The 25930-nt window shown below is 36.8% G+C and overlaps 2 protein-coding genes and 1 long non-coding RNA gene across 3 annotated transcripts; 2 read left to right on the forward strand and 1 right to left on the reverse strand.

Annotated features, from left to right (window-relative positions):
* Positions 1-12347: 12347 nt before the first annotated feature.
* Positions 12348-14612, reverse strand: LOC109811680 (uncharacterized). The gene has a single exon (XM_020375478.3). The coding sequence runs from the start codon at positions 14077-14079 to the stop codon at positions 12712-12714; it is 1368 nt and encodes a 455-aa protein (XP_020231067.1). The 5' UTR covers positions 14080-14612; the 3' UTR covers positions 12348-12711.
* Positions 14613-21725: 7113 nt separating this feature from the next.
* On the forward strand, positions 21726-22396 carry LOC145954974 (uncharacterized). The gene is made up of 2 exons (XM_083069669.1): positions 21726-22325; positions 22391-22396. Exons 1-2 carry the CDS (start codon positions 21726-21728, stop codon positions 22394-22396), a joined length of 606 nt encoding a protein of 201 aa, XP_082925795.1.
* A 21-nt stretch (positions 22397-22417) lies between these two features.
* LOC145954304 (uncharacterized) lies at positions 22418-23338 on the forward strand. The gene is made up of 2 exons (XR_014431494.1): positions 22418-22707; positions 23019-23338. It is a non-coding gene; the product is annotated as an uncharacterized LOC145954304 (long non-coding RNA).
* The last annotated feature ends 2592 nt before the right edge of the window (positions 23339-25930 follow it).

A 25930-nucleotide genomic window follows, 5' to 3' on the forward strand; every position in this document is an offset into this window, starting at 1 on the left:
CTACAGACTACTGAGAAGGTGAAGCTAATTCAATAGAGGATGAAGACTGCTCAGAGTAGGCAGAAATCATATGCTGATAAAAGGCGTAAGCCTTTGGAGTTTGCTGAAGGGGAACATGTGTTTCTAAAGGTGACCCCGACTTCTGGTGTGGGTAGAGCACTGAAGGCAAGGAAGTTGACACCGAGGTTTGTTGGTCCCTATCAGATCATACAGCGTGTGGGTCCGGTTGCTTATCGGTTGGCCTTTCCACCGTCTCTTTCAAACCTACACGATGTATTTCATGTATCCCAGTTGAGGAAGTATGTTCCTGACCCTAGTCATGTGGTGGAGCTGGACGATGTGCGGGTGAAGGAGAATCTGACATTTGAAAAGTTGTCAGTAGCTATGGTTGATCATAAGTTGAAGGAGCTGAGGGGCAAGTCTATTGCCCTGGTGAAGGTTTTGTGGGATGCAGCTACTGGTGAGGCTACTTGGGAGGTGGAACAGCAGTACAGAGAGCGCTATCCGTTTCTTTTCCCAAGTAAGTCAGTTTTCGGGGACGAAAAATCTTGTTGTTGGGGAGGTTGTGAGACCCCGTTCCTATTTTTTCTTTTCCATAAACTCACTTCACTCTTCTCTCATTTTCTCCCTCTCAACTCTCTACTCACTTTGCTGATTCTCTCTCTCAACCTTGTGTTTCTTTCTTTGTTGGATCAAATCCATTCCTTGGTGGTTGTAGGTGAGGGGTAGTGTCGTGTGTAGCTAGCTGGAAGCTGGAAATCCTTTTCTCTTCTCCGTTGAGCTCTTTTTCTTCTCCTCTGCTATCCCGAAGCTTGGATTCTTCGCATCGAAGTAAGGGAAGCTAGGTGTTGCTGATTTTTGGTTGTAAATGAGTGTTAGAAGCTCATCAGATGCTTGATGATCAATGATTTGTGGCTGAGATTGAAGAAAATAAATTTTCAGGTTTTCGGGGTTTCGTTGAAATTTGGGATTTTACTTATTTATGGTTGCATGTTGAAAAAAGATGATGTTTTTGAACTCTTTGATGAAAATGTGAACTATTGGATGGTTTGCATGTGGATTTCCTGGCTGTTTTGCATATTTTTTAAGAAATTTTTGAACTTGGTGAGTTTCTGCTGGGTATCACGCTAGGCGTAGTTCTTCGCGCCGAGCGCGTGACCACCAGAGGGCTCCATTTGGGCAAGCCCGCCGGGCGCAAAAATGTGTGCGCTGAGCGAGCTTTAGAATGTGAGCCTCTAGATGGTCCACGCCGGGCGTGGTGGGACAGCGCTGGGCGCGATATCAGTGGGTGACATATGTTTTGTGGTTCTGGTTTGGCGCCGGGCGTGACTTTGTCTCGCCGGGTGTAGAGACTCCTTGGGAGTCTCTGCCAGACGTGGCGCCGGGTGTAATTTATATTGCACCAGGCGTGAGACCCTAGGGAGGTCTCTACTTTCTTGCACCGAGCGTGGGATGAGCACGCCGGGCTTGTGAGACCTTTTGAGGTCTCTGCCTCTTATCACGCCGAGCGCAATAGGAATTGCCCCAGGCGCGCTGGTCCTTGGTGCTCTCTGGTTGTGCCACGCCGGGCGTGACCATGAGTGCGCCGGGCGCGGATGTGCTGAGTATTTATAGGCTGTTATGTGTTGAATTTTATTGAGATTGCTGATGGATGTGGTTATATGCTGAGCTGAGCTGTAAATGGTTATTATTGTTGTGATGTTAGATGATAATTGCTGAATTAGGGTGCTAAGATGTAGTTGATGTAAATTGTCATGCTGTAAGTTGTTTAGTTGTGTTGTGCTGTGCTTTGAGCTGTGTTAGCGGGGCTGTGAGTTGTTTGGTTGTGCTGTTTAATGCTGAGTTGTATGATGTTATTGCCGCTATGCGGTGCTGTTATTACCACTATGTGGTGCTGTTATTGTCGCTATGTAGTGCTGTTATTGCCACTATGTGGTGTTGTTATTGCCGCTATGCGGTGCTGTTATTGCCGCTATGCAATGCTGTTATTTCCATTATGTGGTGCTGTTATTGCCACTATGTGGTGCTGTTATTGCCGCTATGCGGTGCTGTTATTGCCATTATGTGGTGCTGTTATTGCCACTATGCGGTGCTGTTATTGCCACTATGTGGAGCTGTTATTGCCGCTATGCGGTGCTGTTAATGCTACTATGCAGTGCTGTTATTGTCGCTATGCGGTGCTGTTATTGCTGAATGCTGTGATATATTATGGGCTGATGTTGTTAAGCTGGCTGATATATTGATAGTTGTAGCTGTTTACCATTCATATTTTATATGTATGTTGATTTCTTTTACTAGCTTACCCTTTGTTGTTTCCATGTGGTTTGGACTGCGATGATCATACTATGTATGGGAGCAGAGCAGGGTTAGGTTGGTGTGCTGAGGAGAGTCTGCAGCTGGCAGATGGCGTTTGTTTTTGTTGTTGTATTTAGCTACTTAATGTAACATTGCTGGATGAAATTTGTACACTCTGACTCTAGCCAGATTTGGACCTTATATATATATATATATATATATATATATATATATATATATATATATATTCTAGACACTATATGTATATACTTGTTCTTTTCTGTGTGGTGTTCTGGTGTGCTGTGTTGTGTGTAGTGACCAGTCGTGTCGTTACAGTTTAGTGGTATCAGAGCAGTTCGAGTCTAGTGGACACTCTTTGGGGTGGTTCCTTTAGGCTTTTGTTGTGTTGAGCTCTGTGTTGTGTTGTTTTGTTGTGTTGTTTTGCTGTGCTGATTTCTTTGTTGATTGTTGTGCTGTTGTTTGTTGTTTGGTTTAGTTATTGTATACTGAAGATGCTGTTACTTTTGTAGACAATGACTAGAACCAATGAGCAAATAGCCCGTGCCATGGAGATGATGGCTATGGCTATGCAGCAGCAAAATGCCTATTTTGCTCAGATGGACGCTAATAGAGTTGCGGCTGGTGCAGCAAGGCCCGTGGGGTCACAGGAAAGTCGGGATCTTGCTGAGTTCCGGAAATGCCATCCTCCATAGTTCAAGGGAGATGTAGATCTAGAGGTAGCTGACCACTAGATTTGTGAGCTGGAGAAGATCTTCACTGTGTTGGGATTTTCTCAGGAGAGGAGGCTGGCATATGCTGTGTACATGCTGGTTGGGGAGGCTGAGCATTGATGGAGGGGTACTCACCATATGCTAACTACTAGAGGAGTGGTTTTTGATTAGGAGTGCTTTAGGAGGGTGTTCTTGGAGAAGTACTTCCCTGAGAGCGTGAGGCACGCCAAGGAGGCTGAGTTTATGCGGTTGCACCAGGGTGGGATGACAGTATCTGAGTATGTGATGAGATTCGAGCACCTGGCTCGTTTTTATTCGCAAGTTATATCTAAGGCCTGGAAATGCAGGAAGTTTGTTGAGGGTCTAAAGCATGAGCTGAAGAGGGTGGTGGTGCGTATGGCCATCACTGAGTTTTTGGCCTTAGTGGAGAAGGCGAAGGTTGTTGAGCGGTTGGAAGGTGGAAACTGTGTGACTAAGATTGCTGAGGGACCAGCTGGGTCCAAGAGAGGAGGAAATCAGAGGAAGCCATATGATAGGCCCCAACCACAGCAAGGGGGTCCTGTCATTAGGCAACCTTCTGATGTTGCTAGTGGAGGGAGACAGGGTGGAGGTGCCACTCTCAGATGTTATAGGTGTGCTGGGCCCCATTTGGTCAGGGGTTGTCCACACACGGAGAGCCGGTGTTTCAAGTGCCATCAGATGGGTCATGAGTCGACCAACTGTCCCGCTAGGAACAGATCGGAGAGAGATGCTCAGAGGGGTGGTGCCCAGAGAGGCGATGCTCAGAGGGGTGACAGACCTACTACAGTTGGAAGAGTATTCGCTTTGACTAGGGCTGAAACTTCTACTTCCTCTGATCTTGTGAAGGGGAAGGGTAGAGCTGCTGGTAAGGATGTGGTGATTCTTTTTGACTCTGGTGCTTCTCATTCTTTTATATCTTATGCTTGTGCTGCTATGTTGGGTGTGCCGGTGTGTGATTTAGGGTTGAGACTGCTTGTGTCGACGCCCGCTTCTGCTTCGGTAGTTGCTTCTGAGCTGTGTGCTGGTTGTCCGATTGTTGTGAATGAGAAGAGGTATAAGGTGAACTTGATCTATTTACCTTTGGTGGACATTGACAAAATCTTAGGGATGGATTGGTTGTCTGCCAATCGCATCCTTATAGATTGTGCTAATAGGAGACTAATCTTTCCTCAGGTGGAGGATGAGCTATTGATTTTAGTTGGCCAAGCTGAATCATTGCTGAGAGATGGAGTAGAGTGTTATCTTCTGCTTGCTGCTATGAGTGTGGAGACCGAAAGGGTCATTGCTGAGATTGATGTGGTGAGGGATTTTGCTGAGGTGTTCCCTGATAAAGTGCCTGGGTTGCCTCCTGTTAGGGAGATGGAGTTCAGCATTGACTTGGTTCCAGGTGCGGGGCCAGTGTCGGTGGCTCCCTATAGGATGGCTCCTGCTGAACTGGTTGAGCTGAAAGGTCAGTTGGAGGACCTATTGGAAAAGTAGTTGGTGCGGCCGAGTGTTTCGCCGTGGGGTGCTCCTGTGTTGTTGGTGAAGAAGAAGGATGGAGGTAGTCGACTGTGTGTTGATTACCGGCAGTTGAACAAGTTGACCATTAAGAACATATATCCACTTCCCCGGATAGATGACTTAATGGATCAACTGAGGGGAGCATCCATTTTCTCGAAGATTGACTTGAGGTCAGGTTATCACCAGATTAGGGTGAAGGAGGATGACATACCGAAGACTGCTTTCAGGACTAGGTATGGTCACTACAAGTATGTTGTGATGTCGTTTGGTGTGACCAACGCCCCGGCAGTGTTCATGGATTACATGAACAAGATCTTCCGGCCTTTCTTGGATAAATTTGTGGTGGTGTTCATTGATGACATCCTTATTTATTCAAGGACCCCGGAGGAGCATGGTGAGCACTTGCGTTTGGTGCTGGAGATTTTGAAGGCGAAGCAGCTATACGCTAAGCTTTCAAAATGTGAGTTTTGGTTGGATAAAGTGAAGTTCTTGGGACATGTGATCTCAGCTGAGGGGATTGCTGTTGATCCAGCTAAGGTGGAGTCGGTGTTGTAGTGGGAGCGTCCAAGAACTGTCACTAACATTCAGAGTTTTGTGGGTCTAGCGGGTTACTATCGAAGGTTCATTGAGGGATTCTCTAAGATAGTAGCGCCCCTAACCCAGCTGACAAGGAAGGAGCAACCGTTCATTTGGACTGATGCCTGTGAGCGGAGTTTTGATGAGATGAAGAGGAGGTTGACTACTTCTCCTGTGCTAGTGTTGCCCGATTCTGGTGAACCCTTTGATGTGTACTGTGATGCTTCTCACCAGGGTCTGGGTGCGTGCTGATGCAAAACAGGAAAGCAGTGGCATATGCTTCAAGGCAACTGAAGAACCATGAGAGGAATTATCCCACTCATGACTTGGAGTTGGCAGCTGTTGTTTTTGCCTTGAAGATATGGAGGCATTACTTATATGGTGCTCGGTTCAGCGTCTTCAGTGATCACAAGAGTCTGAAGTACCTGTTTGATCAGAAGGAGCTGAACATGAGGCAGAGGCGGTGGATGGAATTTCTGAAGGATTATGACTTCCAGTTGATGTATAATCCTGGGAAGGCCAATGTTGTGGCGGATTCGCTGAGTAGGAAATCCATCCACATGTCTGGTATGATGGTGAAAGAGTTGGAGCTGGTGGAGAAGTTTAGAGATTTGAATCTCTGTGTGGAGCTAGCTTAGGATCACATTAGTTGTGGGATGATTACCATAACTAGTGAGTTCTTGAGGCAGGTTGGACTTAAGCAGTTGCAAGATGTTGAGCTGGTGAAGCTTCTTGGTTTGTTGGGAACTGAGAAAGTTGTTGGTTTTGAGCTGGGCGGAGATGGAATCTTGAGGTTCAAGGGCAAAATTTGCCTACCTCAGGATGTTGAGCTGAAGAGAGCTGTGTTGGAGGAAGGCCACAAGATCAGACTTAGCATACATCCTGGTATGACTAAGATGTACCAAGACCTCAAGAAGACTTTCTGGTGGTCTGGTATGAAGAGGGAGATAACTGAATATGTGGCGGCCTGTCTGACCTGTCAGAAGGCGAAGGTGGAGCATCAGAAGCCGAGTGGGTTGATGCAGCAGATGGAGATTCCGGAATGGAAGTGGGATAGTATAACTATGGACTTCATCGTCGGGTTGCTTAGGTCGGCTAGGAATAGTGATACTATCTGGGTGATAGTTGATCGGTTGACCAAGTGTGCACATTTCTTGCCTGTCAACGTCAAGTGGTCCTTGGAGAAGCTGACGCAGTTGTATGTGAGGGAAATAGTACGGTTGCACGGGGTGCCTTCCAGTATTATTTCAAATAGAGATCCAAGGTTCACTTCTAGATTTTGGCAGAGTCTACACCAAGCCTTAGGCACGAAGCTGAAGCTGAGTTCTGCTTATCATCCGCAGATAGATGGTCAGTCAGAGAGGACAATCCAGTCCTTGGAGGATTTGCTGAGGGCTTGTGTGTTAGACCACTTGGGAAGCTGGGAGGAAGTCCTACCGCTAGTGGAATTTACTTACAATAATAGCTTTCATGCTAGTATTGGGATGGCGCCATTTGAAGCCTTGTATGGCAGGAGATGTACAACTCCTCTGTGCTAGTATCAAGATGGTGAGTCAGTGGTTATGGGACCGGAGCTGATCCTACAGACTACTGAGAAGGTGAAGCTGATTCAGGAGAGGATGAAGACTGCTCAGAGTAGGTAGAAATCATATGCTGATAAAAGGCGTAAGCCTTTGGAGTTTGCTGAAGGGGAACATGTGTTTCTGAAGGTGACCCCGACTTCTAGTGTGGGTAGAGCGCTGAAGGCAAGGAAGTTGACACCGAGGTTTGTTGGTCCCTATCAAATCATACAGCGTGTGGGTCCGGTTGCTTATCGGTTGGCCTTGCCACCGTCTCTTTCAAACCTACACGATGTATTTCATGTATCCCAGCTGAGAAAGTATGTTCATGACCCTAGTCATGTGGTGGAGCTGGATGATGTGCAGGTGAAGGAGAATCTGACATTTGAAAAGTTGTCAGTAGTTGTGGTTGATCATAAGCTGAAGGAGCTGAAGGGCAAGTATATTGCTCTGGTGAAAGTGTTGTGGGATGTAGCTACTGGTGAGACTACTTGGGAGGTGGAGCAGTAGTGCAGAGAGCGATATCTGTTTCTTTTCCCAAGTAAGTCGATTTTCGGGGACGAAAACTCTTGTTGTTGGGGAGGTTGTGAGACCCCGTTCCTATTTTTTCTTTTCCATAAACTCACTTCACTCTTCTCTCATTTTCTCCCTCTCAACTCTCTACTCACTTTGCTGATTCTCTCTCTCAACCTTGTGTTTGTTTCTTTGCTGGATCAAATCCATTCCTTGGTGGCTGTAGGTGAAGGGTAGTGTCGTATGTAGCTAGCTGGAAGCCGGAAATCCTTTTCTCTTCTCCGTGAGCTCTTTTTCTTCTCCTCTGCTGTCCCGAAGCATGAATTCTTCGCACCGAGGTAAGGGAAGCTAGGTTCTACTGATTTTTGGTTGTAAATGAGTGCTAGAAGCTTATTAGATGCTTGATGATCAATGATTTGTGGCTGAGATTGAAGAAAATAAATTTTCGGGTTTTCGGGGTTAGGTGAAATTTGGGACTTTACTTATTTATGGTTGCATGTTGAAAAAAGATGATGTTTTTGAACTCTTTGATGAAAATGTGAACTATTGGATGGTTTACATGTGGATTTCTTAGCTATTTTTGCAGATTTTTGAAGAGATTTTCGAGCTCGGTGAGTTGCTGCTGGCTATCAGCCGGGCGCAGTTCTTCGCGTCGGGTGCGTGACTACCAGAAGGCTCCATTTGGGCAAGCCCGCCGGGCGCAAAAATGTGTGCGCTAGGCGAGCTTGAGAATGTGAGCCTCTAGATGGTCCACGCCGGGCGTGGTGGGATAGCGCTGGGCGCGATATCAATGGGTGACATATGTTTTGTGGTTCTGGTTTGGCACCGGGAGTGACTTTGTCTCGCCGGGTGTAGAGACTCATTGGGAGTCTTTGCCAGAGGTGGCGCCGGGCGCAATTTATATTGCGCCGGGCGTGAGACCCTAGGGAGGTCTCTACTTTCTTGCGCCAAGCGCGGGATGAGCACGTCGGGCTTGTGAGACCTTTTGAGGTCTCTGCCTCCTATCACGCCAGGCGCAATAGGAATTACGTCGGGCGCGCTGGTCCCTGGTGCTCTCTGGTTGTGCCACGCCAGGCGCGACCATGAGTGCGCCGGGCGCGGATGTGATGAGTATTTATAGGATGTTGTGTGTTGAATTTTGCTAAGATTGTTGATGGATGTGGTTATATGCTGAGCTGAGCTGTAAATGGTTAATATTGTTGTGATGTTAGATGATAATTGCTGAATTAGGGTGCTAAGATGTAGTTGATGTAAATAGTTGTGCTGTAAGTTGTTTAGTTGTGCTGTGCTGTGCTTTGAGCTGTGTTAGCTAGGCTGTGAGTTGTTTGGCTGTGCTGTTTAATGTTGAGTTGTATGATGTTATTGCCGCTATGAGGTGCTATTATTGCCACTATGCGATGCTATTATTGCCACTATGTGGTGCTGTTATTGCCGCTATGCGGTGCTATTATTGCCACTATGTGGTGCTGTTATTACCGCTATGCGGTGCTTTTATTGCCGCTATGCGGTGCTGTTATTGCCATTATGTGGTGCTGTTATTGCCACTATGTGGTGCTGTTATTGTCGCTATGGGATGTTGTTATTGCCACTATGCAGTGCTGTTATTGCCATTATGCGATGCTATTATTGCCACTATGTGGTGCTGTTATTACTGCTATGTGGTGCTGTTAATGCTGCTATGCAGTGCTGTTATTGCTGCTATGCGGTGTTGTTATTGCTAAATGCTGTGATATATTATGGGCTAATGTTGTTAAGCTGGCTGATATACTGATAGTTGTAGCTGTTTACCATTCATATTTTATATATGTATGTTGATTTCTTTCACTAGCTTAGCCTTTGTTGTTTCCATATGGTTTGGACTGCAATGATCATACTATGTATGGGAGCAGAGCAGGGTTAGGTTGGTGTGCTGAGGAGAGTCTGCAACTGACAGATGGCGTTTGTTTTTGTTGTTGTATTTAGCTACTTAGTGTAGCATTGCTGGATGAAATTTGTACACTCTGACTCTAGCCAGATTTGAACCTTGTATATATATATATATATTCTAGACACTATATGTAAATACTTATTCTTTTCTGTGTAGTGTTCTAGTGTGTTGTGTTGTGTGTAGTGACCAGTCAAGTCGTTACACAACCATTTCAGTTTTCTTTTCTAACAAATTTCTTCTCCTTGGTGACAAAGTAATTGCTCTAATTAAGGTACAATACCTTGCATGGGTATATATCCAATAAAAAGTGTCTTCAATCAGCACTTGTGAGTTGAGCTTATTCAGAGCTAGAGGCTAAAGTGGCCCAGTGTGCAAATTAAACCTTAAGGCCAATTTAGAACGATAAAAAAAATGCTATATAAAATAATGATAGTCCTCGAAGAAAGAAAGGAAAACAGAGATCGAGATAAAAATTAAAAACGAATATCCATTCTCTAAAACTTCTCATTCTATAAAAAAAATGTGTGACCCATTTTAAATCAAGAGAATATTTTTTAAATAAAAAAAAAAGTGTGTTAAAATAACCAAATAAAAGTGCAAAAATCCTCTTCTCAGTATAAAAATAATATTTGACCTATTAATTACACATGTTTTTCTAGTAGAATTAAAATCCTTATTATAGGTAAAATCCACATACCCGGTGGCTGAGTTGCTAATTGTGCCACACCTCATGGTTACAAATTGTTTAAAATCATGATTGCACAAATAACATGTAGTTAATGATTCATGTAGAAAATGTGTAAGGACAAACACACCATAGATATCAAACCCATAAGACCATTTGCACTACTTTCTAAAATGAATTATAACTTAGTCTAAACGATATAAGTCTGCAGAATTTCTAATTATATAAATTTAAAGTAAAGCAGATAACTAAAAGAATTGGTTTAAGTTGATAAGAAAAATATAGGACTATGACTCACCGATACTTTCCATCGCTTTTTCTTCGATATCATTCTGGATTCTAGTTTTAAGATTAATTACCAATTTTTTGATTCTTAATTTACTTTGAATTGTTGGATAGGAACCGACACTACACCAAAATTAAGTTTTTGTAACGATTAATTTATTTTTTAGCGATCATATAAATGACTATTATTTTTTTTACCAACATTTAAATAATAGCTGGTGTATCAAGTATCGTTAATACTATTATCGACATTTATATAAAATACTGGTAAAGACCTACTAAATAGTCGGGAAAATTTATTTATTTTAGTTGTAATTCTAGTAGTCATTTTAAAAGCTATTAAAAGTTATTTTTTCAATTGTTTCCTTTCCATCTATTTAATGACTTTTATCTTTTTGTAGTAAAATTTTAAATAATTTATTCCTATAATTTTCTTTTCTAAATTCATAAATTATATACTTTTATTTATCTCTAGTCGATGTGGGATTTGTAAGATGAGGGTTGTCTTCTATTTATATATTTTTTAATTTATTTTTTTAATTGTCTTGTCTCTTAAGATATGTGAGATTTATAAGGTGAAAGTTGTTATTTAATTGTTTGATAGAACTATGAAATTTGATAATAGTGAGTGATTTGATACCAATTTATTATAGTGAATTAGGAATCTAACTTAACCCTATAAAATCAACTTATAAGGTGATAGTTATTACTCACTTATATACTATTTAATTATCTTATCTCTAATCGATGTGACATTAATTTTTTTCAATAAATAATTGTCGCTAATAATAAACTTTAGTGTAATATAAATATATTTTTAGTAGCTATTATATATTAATCATTAATATTTTTATTATATAATTAAATAGCGACAATTAAATTATTGTCATTAAATAATTATCGTTAATAATAAATTTTGTTAGTGTGAAAATATTCTTTCGTAAATAAATTCTTATTTGGTCAACAGTTGTTATGAATGAAAAAAAAATTCAATAGATAATAAAACAACGAATTCAAAATTAAATCATGATCAACTTAATCCAGCATGACTATCAGAGTCCTAAACCAATTAGTTCCTCATATCAAAGGAGGAAAACCCTAACATACAAATTCATTATTGAGAACACTAAAAACCTTAAGAGAATTTCTCAAATAATTCAACAATGAGTCTAGAATTCAATACAATCCCAATGCATAATCAGTTAATTCTATTAATACGATAGAAGTTTGATACATATTAAAATGTATATAAAACAACCTTAATTTGCTCCTGAACTTTATTTTGTCAAAATAAATAAATAACATTTTTTTTCTAATTAAATCAATATGGACGTGGCTCTTCGGATTCCTCATATTGGGTTTTCCTTTTCCCAGTCCTCCTTTCGTTATATACGTTTCTTTCACTCCATTAGGAATCTGTTGCACATTTTGTTGACAAAATTCGTGTGAACTAGCCCCACCACCCACCAGAACTACAATGTAATATACAAATTTCGGCTCTAATTTCTCAATCTATGATCATGACATGGGACCCAAATTGGAGACTGTAGATAAAGTAATAGTTCAAAACACACAAATTTGTTCAATTATATAATTTTCTGAAAAAGAATTAATAACAGGTGCCATTATCACACTGGCTAAGGGTTACAACAAGGTTTTCTCTAACAAGGTATACCAATCATTGCAAAATAAAGCATCAAACCCTTCCCAACAATGTTGTCAAATGCATCCAACAAAACTTTCAAAAAAGCAGGTAAGATTTTTGTAGCTACATATATGACTTGAGGATGGTGATACCAGCCTCGAACAAAAAGGAGATTGAGACGTGTTGAATAGAAATTATTTGATGAGCTAGCATGCATGCCAATTTGGTTTTAATTAAAACAACTAGCATGCTTTCTCTGGCCTCAACAAAGTTACTTGGAGCTTATATTGACAACCTTATCAAAGCCTTTCAATCCACACAACCTCCGTTAATTATGCTTGAAGCAAAATGATGAATTTAGTTTCAGCTCTAAACCATTGTTAGTTGTGACAATAGACAGTTACTTCCAATTTACTTCACCACAACAAATTTCTATTGCTGTCATAACAACGCACAGAATGAATTTGCTAATTTTTGCTACATAGTTCAAAAACACATCTCAAAATGCTACATGATTTCAATAGCATAGGAAATTGACAAATCATTCCCATGACTATTAGAGAGAAAGATATACATAGGAATATATATCACTTTTTGGTTACAGTGGTGCACGAAAATAGAAGATTGTTCCATAAATAAAAGGGGAGGTTAAACAACACAGGATAAACTAAACCTGTCATAAATGTCATCAAAGAAACTGTGTTACAATAAACTAAAGAATAAAACTTAGATACAATACCATAAATATTGTTGGTTTTGTCTTCCAATCAGAACTGAAGCTCTACTTCCATAGTATACATTTATATTTTGTGCAAACTTCAATAATATATATTTATGCATATTATCGAAGTGAAACTTCAATTCTAATTAGAGAACAAACCTATGTTAAAGTACTTAGGTTTTTTTCTAACTAAACTCTCATGTCTTCCTGTAAAAGGACTATTGCCAGTGGTTGCTGCATCAAGATATTACTAGAAGAATGCTCGGCTTCCATAAAACACACGTGATCCATCCTTTTTCTTATCAATTTCTAACTTGTTGCTGTTATGATTTTGAATCACATCACCATGACTTACACTCTCAGGTTTGTCAAGGTCCATTGGGAGCTTCATCTTAGCCAGAGACTCAGTGAATTGTTGCATGCTTCTCATGTACATGTCAACTATTTGCTGCTGCATAGCTGATTGCTCAGCCTCCATATTGATGTTCCCTAGTGGAGCAGAAAAAACTTGGCCAAATCTTGCAGCTTCTGTGTTCCTGTCACTATTGATATCCTTTTCCTTTCTTGATGAGAATTTTGATTCTTTATCATCTCTGGCTCCCCTTTCTTTCTCTGAAGTTGGGGTATCTGGACTAGCACTAGAGTTCTGACCACCTTCAACTGTGATTGAAACATTGAAAGAAGTTGATGAGTCAACCCTCAAATTACTCTTTTCATTAACTGAATCTGATGAGTTTCTATCATCACTTAAGCTTGTAGTAGTAGAGCTTGAGAACACACAATTCTGAATGCTCTCATTTAGAGAAGTGGACTCTTGATTCTCATCTGGGGTAATCGCAGTCATTTCATAATCATCACCTTGAGGAGAAGCACCAAGGTGAAGAAATGGTAGCAATGCTACTGAATTAGGCCTTGAAACAGAAGAACCATAAGGTTCCAAATTGAAGTACTCAGAAACCATTTTTTGATTCTCCTTCATCACATTGACATCAGGAAACTCAATTCTAGAATACTCAACTGGGTTTGACATGTCTTGAGAGATTTTTTGATCAAGCAAAACAACTTCTGATGATATGGATGAAGTAGTAGCTGATTGTGATATATGATTCACTGTGGAACTGATTGAAAATGATGTGTCCAAAGAGAGTGTTAATTGGACAGTTCCAGCAGGACAATGGAAAAGGTCAGTGGAGGAAAGGCTATAATCTTCTGTCACCTTTCCTTTGCCAACAACTTGTGAAATTTGGACTAAAGCAAATCCCAAAAGCTGGTCTTCCAAGTGATTTCTTGACCTGCTAAACATCCAAATCTCACATTTGAGAACAGCATCCATGTGGGTTATATTCATCCTCAAGTTTTCATTGAATATTGGGTTTTTTCCACCTCCATTTATGATTTTGGTGGAGAGAGTCTCATCAGGGTTGTAAGTAAGAGAGAACTTAGCATACACATCCTGATTATCATAGATGCATATGTTATGAATGTTCCTAGCATGATGAACATAGATATCAAGAATCCCTGAGAACTCAGTATCATCATCATCTGCATGATTCATTGTATTCGATTTTGGATTGTACCTGAAGCTGGTAGTTTGGTGACTCTGATTGAATGAATTCATTCTAACCTGATGTTACTCACCACATGTAACTTTGTTCTATAACTTGCTAGAAAAAGACTCATAAAACTATAACACAAGCAGAATTGAGATGGATATTTAGTTCATCAATGATCATGCAACGAGGGTACTTATCCAATTTCCCACTGCTCTTTTGTATATATGAGGGAACAAAATTCGAAACACTGATTTCATTTGAATAACAAGCTTCAAATCAGTGGAAAGTTGGAAACAGAGAGAACATGTAAAGGGTTAACAGAACTTGAACAGAGTTTTCTAAATCCAACCTAGTTGAATGAGTAAAAAAAAAAGAGACTTGTTAAAACCTGGTTCTAGATATACACTGGACGATGATGGTCTTGTAGGCTGAAGCTGAAGAAGTTTGTGTGATGAATCCGAGGATTCAGACATAACAATGGAAAGAAAAGGGTGTGAGAGAGAGACAATTAAGATGCAATGAAGTGTGTTGTTTTGATGAAAATGGAAGGGCATGGAGGAGCTTGTTGTGGTAGTAGGTGAAAAAATGAAGGATGAAAGCATGAAAATGAATAAGAAGTTGATGATGACGTAATGGGTTGGTTGGATGCCACTTTTTTCTTTGATTGATTCACCTCTTTATTTTACTAGTATGAAATAATTGTAGACCGGGAGATATTGGTATATAATCAATCAATAGAAGAAAAAAAAATAAGAAAAATCAATTAAAGTGGTTTGAACGTGGTAAATAAAGTCACTTAAAACAACATTAAGGGGAGTTAATTGCATAGGGAAATTAAAAATAAGGATATAAGACTAAGTTGTTAAGAAAAGTTTGATAATAAATAATAAAATTTATGATAAAGTTGTTAAGAAAAGTTTGATAATAAATAATAAAATTTATGATTTTTTTAAAATATCTAATTTGGTCATTGAAATATGGTAGAAGTGACTAATAGGTTCTAAAAAAAATTTTGTGGTATTTGAGTCCTAAATTTTAATATTGTTACACAAATTATTCTTTTCATTATATTCAATTATTAACTTTGTTGGTTTCTTAAGTAGTTAACAGTTAAGTATCAAATTGACACTTAATTCCTCTCTTAGTTGGTTGTTATCTCTCCTAATTACTTAATATAGATCATAATATAAGATTTTGATACTTTTCAATCAATAAGAGACGCTTTGTCATATTTAAATATTTTGATCATAGGTATTTTAGTTAAAATGAAAGATTGTTATTAGGTTTCGCAAAATTTCTTGTAATTGGATTTTTATGTCTCAGTCATCCTTAATTTTTTTTATTTGTTTTGCCTACAAGTTTAAGATTGCAAATCCTAAATTATTAAATTTGGGGTTTAGTAAAGTGAGTGGCAGTTCTAAAATATCTCAAATAAATAAGGATGCGACAATTAAACATGGATGTTTCTATTATGTTTAATGAATCACAAAACTCCTTCGATAGAAGTGAGAAAGAGCTTAGTAGAAATTGGAGTGAATGGGAAAAAAGTCATTCAAATGTTTTTAACTATTTTTTAAATTAAATTAAAAATTAAATCTTACATTGTCAAGTGTCTAAACATATTTAGTTAGTTTGTAACTATTGCATGTCAAATGGAAGAGAGAATAAATATCAACCCAAAAATTAACTATTGACCGATCATAAGTCTAACAAAGTTAATAATTGAATATAACGAAAGGACTAACTTGCATAACTTAGTTATTAGAGATCCAAATGCCACAAAAAAATCTTTTAATGACCTATCGGTCACCTCTATCATCTTTTAAGAATCATATTGAATTTTTACTTGTTATAATTCTTTTTTAATTCTCATAGTTTTAACATTTCGTTCCAGTTTTTATGTATATTATTGAATAAATTATACTCGCACCCCTATATTTTTCAAAATTGCACTCGATATCCTTCTATTTTTGGACCTATAGTGAAGTCCCTTAAAAGTTGAAAAGATGTTGTATTATCCCCTAATCACAAACAACATCAAGTCTGTTAACATATTTGTATCATGTGACCTACACGTGACTTTTAATAAATTTTTTCTTTCAAAAATGTCTCTCGCCTTTTTCATTAAAAGGGACATTTTTAGAAGAAAAAATTCATTAAAAACTATGTATAAGTCGTATGACACAAATATATTAATATACTTGACTCTATTTTGGATAGGGGGACAATGTAACATTTTTTTAACTTTTAAAAAATCTCACTATATATCCAAAATAAAATAAAAGGGTACCAAATACAATCTCAAAAAGAATTCAGGAAATGCAAGTGTAATTTACTCTATATTTTTTTTCCTATTAGTTCATATCTCTTATTGTTACATGAACTAAAAAGAATTATTAAATTATAAAAATTAAAAAGAAAACAAAAATTGTATATAAAGATTAAAATAAAATATTTTTAATATAAAAAATAAAAAATAAATTCATTAAATTATTAAAATCAAAAGACTAATTAAATTTGAATTATATATAAATATATATATATATATATATATATATGTGTATTATATATATAATATATTCTTTAACCGATATGAACATACTTGCTATTATTTCTTTCGTTTTAAGTTCTTAGGTCTTTGATGTTGACAGATTAAGAAATATTTAATAAATATAAATTTAGATTAAAAATATTTTATTTAATATCTTATTATCTCAACTCTATTATTTTATTCTTGTAAAAATCAAATAAACAGTTATAGAGAAAATTTCTATTAAATATGAGTATAATTGACAAAAACATATTAATTTGATTTTGAAAATTTAAAAGATTATTTGTTTTGAGAAAAAAAAAATGTTAAAAGTGCACAATATTTCAGATGGAGAAAGTATATTATTTTCTTTACGAGTGGGGGACAGAAGGGTTAGTTTTCTTTTTCTTGAGAATGCAGCTTCCAATTCCAGTGACTCACTTGCTCCACTCACCAAGAGTATTGGTATGAAGGACCCACATAGACCCAATTAGTCTATTTTGCATGATGAAAACATAAAAATCTGTACTCAGTGCTTCTATAAAATCCAGTGGCGTTGGTTACTCTTTTTCTTGTTTCTCTTTATTAAATAGTGTGCTTAAATTAAATCAGAAATAGATATTGAAGAGTGTTATGGGGGAATTTGCAGAAGAGAGCCACAACACAAAGAACCATTGGGGTTGGAGTAACTCTAGAAGGCCACAATCATCACAGATGTTGATCGAGTTCAGAGTAATTAGGGAATTCATCGAGTTTGAAATACTAGCCATTTCATAGGAATTACACATACAATTTGGAATAAGGATACATTATGGTATTATATGGATGCAATCTAATCTTTGGAACAACCTATCTAACTACTATCTTTGGTAGGAGTTTCTTCTTGAGTAGAGTTTTTTTTTATATAAATTTGAAATCTTGTATAAAGAAACTAGAAGAAAATGATATGGGTCCTAAATAATGATTCATTTCTCCCTTTTTAACTTTTAAATTATTTTATGTTATCATTTTTTATGATGGTTGTGGCAACAGATAAAAAATTCAGAGAATTAAAGAGAAAGGAGAAAAAATATTATTTTTGATAATTTAATATTTTAAAATTAAAAAAATAATAAAAAAAATAAAAATAAAAAACTACCTTTAATTTGTTATGAGAATTATGAAGGTAATAACTCCAATTTGGATTATTCACAAGAGAAGGACAACCAATATCACTTGAGTACAAGAAAGATTCAGATTATGTAGACGAGAATTGTAATTAAAAGCATTCATGAAATGGGAGAATGAATATCATAATCTTAATATTAATTTTCATTGTTTTTATTATTTTAAAAAATTAAATTGTCAAAAAGATGATATTCATTCATTATTTTTATGAATGTTTTGAACTATAATTTATTGAGGAAGTCAAAGAAATTGTCATAGAAGCAAAATATGATCTTGGTCTAAGAATCTCAAAATATCAACTAATAAAAGAGAGACTAAAGGGACAACAAGTGTTATTCCTTTTTTATAATTTTTCATTTTTCTCCATTTTTAACTCTAAACTACAATACTCGTCTTATGTTGCAAGAGAGGAAAACTAAAAGGACAGTAAGTGTTATTGTTTTTTTTCTTCTAATTTTTAACTCTAATTCACTGTTTTCATCTTATGCTACAATTTTCATCAAAAACTAAAAGTAATTTTGCATTCATGACAATGTTTTAACTTCTTGCCAAAAAGGAAATGAACAAACAAATAGACAAAGAAAGAAAATTATGCACAAGAGTAAAAATAAATAAATTAAATTATAGAAGTGATTATGAAATAAGAATGAGATATCCATTAATTTTGAAATTTACATGAGAATACGAAAAGATAAGAAATAGTTGACACATAAGTGAATATCATGATGTGATAACGTGTAAAATTAATTTTATAATATATAACATATCAATATAATAACTCGTAACTCACTTTTTATATTATAAATAGATTTTATATATATATATATATAAAATGTAATTAAAATGTTCATACAATTAACAATAATACATATTCAACGTAATTACAACACTACACTAACATTATTAAAAAATATTCATGCCTCTGAGGTCATTGGATATTGATTTGGATTTGACCATCGTTTGCTATTCATTCCTTCTTGTTCTTGGTAAAGAATTCAACATATTGGACTAGCTTGAGCCAGGTTGAATTTTATCACCTTGTTGAATATTGAATAATCTGCAAGACCTGTTGCGTGAAGACCAGATATTTTGGAGAAAAAATGAATATTAATTAATTGTATTCGAGTTTTAAGTTTCTAGGAAGAAATAAAATATTTATTCCAAATCAATTAAAATTTAAATATATTTAATAGTCCATTTTCTTTTAAATTAAATGTCCGATATCTACGTCTACATTTGATAAATAGGTGTTACTTGAACATATTTTCAAGATTAATTTGATTTCTTGTGAGATGTATGGAAAAGTGTTCAATAGTTATGAGACATCACTTGTTACTGAAAATTCACATACCTTTATATTGATATGATGTAGTCTACTTTACGTTTAGTGTTTTATGGATTTATTTTTAATCATCACTTAAAAGGATTGATAATAATAAAGACATTTGTATGTATATAAATCCATATTCATCTTTTTGTTCAAATAATATGAAGCTTTAATTGTATTCCAATAATTCATGAGAATTTAAATCTAAAATAAACAATACATATCAATATTGATACATGCATGTGTGAAAACCCTATGTGCAACAAAAAAAAAATTATCAAGGGACATTCTTGAAGTAAAAAAATAAAATTAAAAAGAAACTAGTCAATATTCATTATTCAACATATTAAACAGTGAAAGATTTCTCCTATTTTCTTATATTTTTTAATATTGGATAGACACATAATATTCCGAGGAGAATATAAATATTAGGTTATGACTTATATTTAGCTTGAAGGTATTAACAACATAAAAGATTGATGAATTAATTATGATAGCATTCTTATGTATATGAATGTATAATTATTCTTGGTGTTGTTGGTGCGTTGGAAAGATTAGACTATGTGTGGGGTTTGATGTATAGACAGACTATAGATCACAGGCAGGGGAAGTTGATGCCAAGTGGATGGCATTTCCCAAGATGCTTGCAAGTTCTATATGAATGGGTGCATATGCTTAGGGTACATTTTCTAGAGTGGGGAAGATGGTGCAAGGTACAATGGCGGGGTTCCAATTTTTTCCCCTTTCCAAAGATATATGATTTTTTTTTTTCTTTTTCCTCGGTAATATTCAAACTTGGTTTCTTTATTTTTAAATTAGTAATTTTAGTTGTTTAAGTTTATAAAATTTACAATTTTAATCTCTTATTAAATGTTTTTCTGTCAATTAGTAAAATTGTAATGTTAGTTTTGATTTAATTTTAAATAAATGACAAATAATTAATATTTAATAATATTTTGATTAAATTTTATGTTTAATTCTCATTTTTATCTCAAATTCATATCATTTAGGGTTTAACTTCAATATTATTAAATATTAATTATTTATCATTTATATATAATATTAAATCTCAACAAACGTCATGGATCAACAGATAAACATTCAATTAAGGGATTAAAATTATAAATCTTATAAAATTGGAAGACTAAAATTGTGAATTTAAAAATAGAAAACCAAAATTACTTGTTTGATATTATATAAAAACCAAAAATGTATTATATATATATATATATATATATATATTAAAAATAATTTAAAGTATGTATTTTAGTATTTACCCCTCGAAATATTTTGGCAAGATTTGGAAGGTAAGTGACACTCCTTGGGCAATAGCTCCTAAGCTTCTCCATGAGCATTGTATTATTGTGATGGGGTATGGTGATGGGAATGCATGTCAATGTAGACTATAATTCCACTGAATTTCACCTTGACTCCTTGAGAGCTCTAATGGGGAAACACACTGATTTGTATTTGTGTTAGGTGGTGTGTGTTCTTGTGTGGGGAATGTTGTAGGTTTCCTATTTTAATTGTTAAGGTTTTTCTTTTAACCTTCCTTTTTACTTTTGTTTGGTCGTGCCCCGAGCAGTTGATGGATGGTCATTATCGCCGACAGATCTCTAAAGGAGTGGAGGAAGGAGAAAAGCCAAAGACCAACTAAGAAAAGATATCAACCATGATGTACACCTTGGTGAATGTCATAGGTGGTAGTAGCCATAGGATAGTTCCTTTACAAGGATGGAAATTAGTGATGATATTCTTTTTTATAAGGAGGTTTAATTCTTTCTTATGAATAAGATCTTATAATCATGACTTTATGTTTAAAATAAAAGTGTTTTAAATTAAAAAATACAAATATTAAACTACTTAAATTAACAATTTTTGGTTAAATAATATCAAATATTAAATCAGATGACTGAATGGATTTTAATAGAATCAAGTCCAGGGTCAATCCAACATATTTTGAGATCTAAAACGAGTTCTAAAGTTGGACCTTTTTGAAGATGAGAGAGTAGTAAAAAAAATTAACAATTACTCATTAAAAAAAAAGTAACTTTCAATAAAAAAAAAATTACGATACTAGGATTAAATCACAATCTTTACAAACCAAAGTTAGTATTGATACAGTTAATTTATTAAGTTCTATATAAGTAAAAAAAAAATATTTTGAAATCTAAAGTTAGAACTTGATTAACCTTATATTTGGGTCAGTCCTGATCAAGTCTCGTAATGAAATATCTCTTTCTCCTTCAATTCCTTTATCTTTTCACAATTTTATATAAATTATCTTTTGAGTACCAAGTAGAAAGAAGTTTATATTTGTTAGATTAGGAAGTTTGAATTTGAAATATTGTTGTAGAAGTTTAAATTTGAGTTTCTGTTTTAAACAGAATGATTCTTAGGAAATTGTTAGAGATTCTTTAGGTCTTATCTTTGAATCAGTTTGTATTAAGTGTGTATAAATACACCTCAGTTAAAGAGGAAAGGTAGAGATGAATAAAAGTATATTACTAGGATATAAGTTTTGACATGGTATCAGGTGAGTTACGATCCTGAAACATAGTCCCACATTGCTTCATATTGTTTTTACCCAACTGGTTATTTTTTCCTCTCTTCATCTTTCCATCGGATCCTCACCAAATAACCCTTATTCCAGACTTTTCTAAATCCCTAATTCCTAATTCTCTTCCATGGAAAACCCAACTTCACCTACGGATTCTACATCATCACCATCCACTACCTCCGCTCCTCCTCCCAACATTGTCATCCAACATGATAGTTCTTCCTTCCCTGTTAGTGTCATCCTTGATGACTCTAATTATCACCTCTGGTCTGCGTTAATGGACATGCGTATCGGTACAAGAAACAAATCTGGGTATCTCACCGGTAAGACGACGAAACCCTTGGATACTGATCCTGCGTATGATAACTGGGTCACCGAAAATAAGCGTGTGAAAAGTTGGCTTATTGACTCCATGAGTCCACCATTAATGCAGCGTTTCCTTCGCCTTGAATCTGCCCACGAAATCTGGACTGCTGCTCGTCGCACGTTCTATGATAGTTCTGATGAAACTTGTCTCTTTGATCTGAATCAGAGGTCGTTCAACACCAAACAGAATGGTCGACCCCTCTCCACATATTACAACGAACTTCTCTCGATCTTTCAAGAAATTGATCACCGCATGTCTTCCCACGCCACTACTGTTGATGGGGTCGTTCAGTCGCACTCGGCTTTGGCTCGTCTCAGGGTCTATATCTTTCTCAGCGGATTAGACACTGACTTCGACCAAGTTCGTGGCGAAATTCTTCGCAAAGACCCTAAGTTGGACCTTGAAGGTTCGTATGCTTATGTCAGGCGTGAACAACAACAGCGCCTCATCATGAACCGTCCCACTTCTCCCCATGAATCCTCTGCCATGGTGGTGAAATCTCCCCGCTCCTCTGTTCCCCTGAAGCCTCGCAAAGATGCTAATTCTACAAAACCTCTGTGTTCTCACTGTGGTGACTCTGGCCACACTAATAATCGATGCTTTGAAATCATTGGTTATCCCGACTGGTGGGATTTCAATAAACGACCTCGCCGGAAGGTTCTGGATAAAGCTCTCTCCACCTCCTCTGATCCGGTGACATCTACTCCTCCTACAGCCAATGCTGTCTACGAAGGAATTCTTGGTAAGTCCCATGCTTTCTCTACACTATCTCGAATTGATTCTTGGATAATTGATACAGGCGCTTCGGATCATATGATTCGTGATCATACCCTTCTATCTAAATTCTCTTCTTCTCCTAAAACTGTGATTTCTACGGCTAATGGTGGAACCTCTGCCATTATTGGTCAAGGTTCAATATCTCTTTTCCCTTGGTTACATCTTCAATCTGTTTTAGTTGTTCCTTCTTTGGACTTTAATCTTCTCTCTGTTAGCCAACTTACTTCTAACCTGGATTGCTCTGTGATTTTTTCACCTTCAAAATGTCTGTTTCAGGACAACCAAACAAAGGAGATCCTTGGTTATGGTGTTAGACAGGGCAAGCTTTATTTCTTGGATGTTTCTTCTTGTGGCAGTGACTTATCTTCTCGGGCTTCTGCAACCTCTACTGTGGATACTGCTAAAGATACTGTGTGGCTGTGGCATAGGCGACTTGGTCATCTTTCCTTCGGATATCTCAAAAAGTTATTTCCCAATTTTTTTTCTGCTGTAAACGTTGCTGATTTTCATTGTTCAGTTTGTGAATTGGCTAAAAGCCACAGAATTCCTTATTATCCTAGTTTGAATAAAAGCAAAATTCCATTTCAAGTTGTTCATTCAGATGTTTGGGGCCCTGCAAAAGTTTCCTCTTTCTCTAAATCCTTTTATTATGTCACATTTATTGATGAATGTACACGTATGTGTTGGTTGAGTCTCTTGAAAAATAAGGGGGAAGTTTTTTCTGTGTTTAAAAAATTCTTCAACATGGTTCAAACACAATTCAATAGCAACATTCAGATTCTTCAGTCCGATAATGGCATGGAATATATGAATGGTGGGTTCAATACTTTTTTATCTTCTCATGGGATTAAACATCATACTTCTTGCTCTTATACTCCTCAGCAAAACGGATTGGCTGAGAGAATGAATCGAAAACTCTTAGAAGTGGTTAGGGCCTCTTTATTTGGCATGCATGTTCCTTCTTCCTATTGGGGGGAAGCTGTAATCTCCGCTGCATATCTCATAAATCGAACCCCCTCTAGTGCCCTTAATTTTCAAACACCTTACCAAGTTCTTAATTCTCACTTTCCTATACCCCACTCCTCTAATCTTGCTCCTAGAGTCTTCGGGTGTACCACATATGTCCATATCCCTAAAGTTCAGCGGTCTAAATTGGATCCTTGTGCAAAAAAGTGTATTTTTGTTGGGTACTCAGATGTCCAGAAAGGTTATCGTTGTTTTGACCCTATCTCTCATAAAATGCATATCACTTTGGAGGTCACTTTTAGGGAAAATGAGCCTTACTATTCAGGGGGAGTTCCCACTTCTCCTTCTCAGGGGGAGAGTTCCCTGCCAAACATTACAAATAATGGAGAAGAAGAAGTTTGGTTCTCCACTCATACAGCAACACCAAGTACCTCACTCCCTGCCGAAAATTCACACAACCAACAATCAGAATCAGTCCCTGTTGAGGTAAATTGTCCTCAAGCTGAAACACCTCGTCTAACACACATAACTGAAGAATCTCCTATGGCTGTCCCTGATATTGAACCAGAAACAGAACCTAGTACAGAGGCAAATCTTGTTCCTTCTTCTACTATGCCATCTGACACACACACCAGAAGGTCGTCTCGACCAAACAAAGGTATTCCTAAACAGCTTTATGAACCTGATCCTAAAGCAAAGGCTAAATATCCCCTTAGCAACTATGTATCTACCCAACACTTATCCGAATCATATGCATTATCTGTTAATCAATTATCTAGTGTTTCTATTCCAAATAGTGTGCAGGAAGCATTGGATGATCCAAATTGGAAGCAAGCTATGAATGTAGAGATGGAAGCACTCCAAAGTAACTCAACTTGGGAACTAACACCTCTGCCAAGTAGGAAGAAGGCAATTGGTTGTAAATGGGTGTTCACAGTGAAATTAAAAGCAGATGGGAGCATTGACCGATATAAAGCAAGACTAGTTGCCAAGGGATATACACAGAAATATGGAGTTGATTACCAAGAGACATTTGCCCCGGTAGCCAAACTCAATACTATAAGGATATTACTTTCCATAGCAGCTAATAGGGATTGGCCCTTAAAACAATTTGATGTGAAGAATGCCTTCTTAAATGGAAATTTGGAGGAGGAGGCTTACATGGATATACCACCAGGAGTGCAGCTAAGTAAATCCAATGAGAATCTAGTTTGCCGACTTAAAAAAGCTTTGTATGGACTCAAGCAATCACCTAGGGCATGGTTTGGACGTTTTTCTCTAGCAATGAAGAGATTTGGGTACAAACAGAGCAACTCTGATCATACTTTGTTTTTTAAACATAGAGCACAAAAAGTGACTATTCTAATAGTGTATGTGGATGATATGGTGTTAACCGGAGATGATATAGATGAGATGAAAGCCCTTGAACAACATCTGACAACTGAGTTTGAAATGAAGGATCTAGGTAACTTGAGATATTTCCTTGGGATAGAAATTGCAAGATCTCAGAAAGGTATATTTTTATCTCAAAGAAAATATATTCTAGATCTTTTAACAGAAACTGGAATGTTGGCTTGCAAACCAGTTGAGAATCCCATCGAAATGAATCACACATTGGGCATATATCCTAACCAGGTGGAGGCAGACATTGGAAGATATCAAAGGCTAGTAGGGAGACTAATTTACTTGTCACACACTAGACCAGACATTGCCTATGCAGTTGGAGTGGTAAGCCGGTTTATGCACTCTCCTAGTGAAGATCATATGAAGGCTGTATATCGGATTTTGAGGTACCTAAAAGGAACACCTGGAAAAGGCATTCTGTTTTCAAAAACCAGCAAGAAGGGCATTGAAGGATATACGGATTCTGATTGGGCTGGAGATAAGACTACTAGGCAATCTACTTCAGGCTATTTTACACTAGTTGAGGGTAACTTAGTCACTTGGAGAAGTAAAAAACAGAAGGTCGTTGCAAGGTCAAGTGTCGAGGCTGAATTCAGAGGTATGGCTCATTGTGTTTGTGAGCTTTTATAGATTAAAAGTATTTTGAATGATTTAGGTATCAGATATGATCTTCCTATGAGTCTTTACTGTGATAACAAGGCGTCTATTGAAATTGCTCATAATCCGGTTCAACACGATAGAACAAAGCACGTTGAAGTAGATAGACACTTCATAAAAGAGAAACTGGATCAACAGATTATCATCACACCCTTTGTCAG

This window comes from Cajanus cajan, chromosome 2, assembly GCF_000230855.2.
Source record: "Cajanus cajan strain Asha chromosome 2, NIPB_CcT2T_4, whole genome shotgun sequence".
Classification (NCBI taxonomy): Eukaryota; Viridiplantae; Streptophyta; class Magnoliopsida; order Fabales; family Fabaceae; genus Cajanus; species Cajanus cajan.

Excerpts from the sequence above, each read along its gene's own strand:
- LOC109811680 (XM_020375478.3), bottom strand. The coding sequence starts at position 14,079 with ATGAATTCATTCAATCAGAGTCACCAAACTACCAGCTTCAGGTACAAT.
- LOC145954974 (XM_083069669.1), top strand. The coding sequence starts at position 21,726 with ATGGAAAACCCAACTTCACCTACGGATTCTACATCATCACCATCCACT.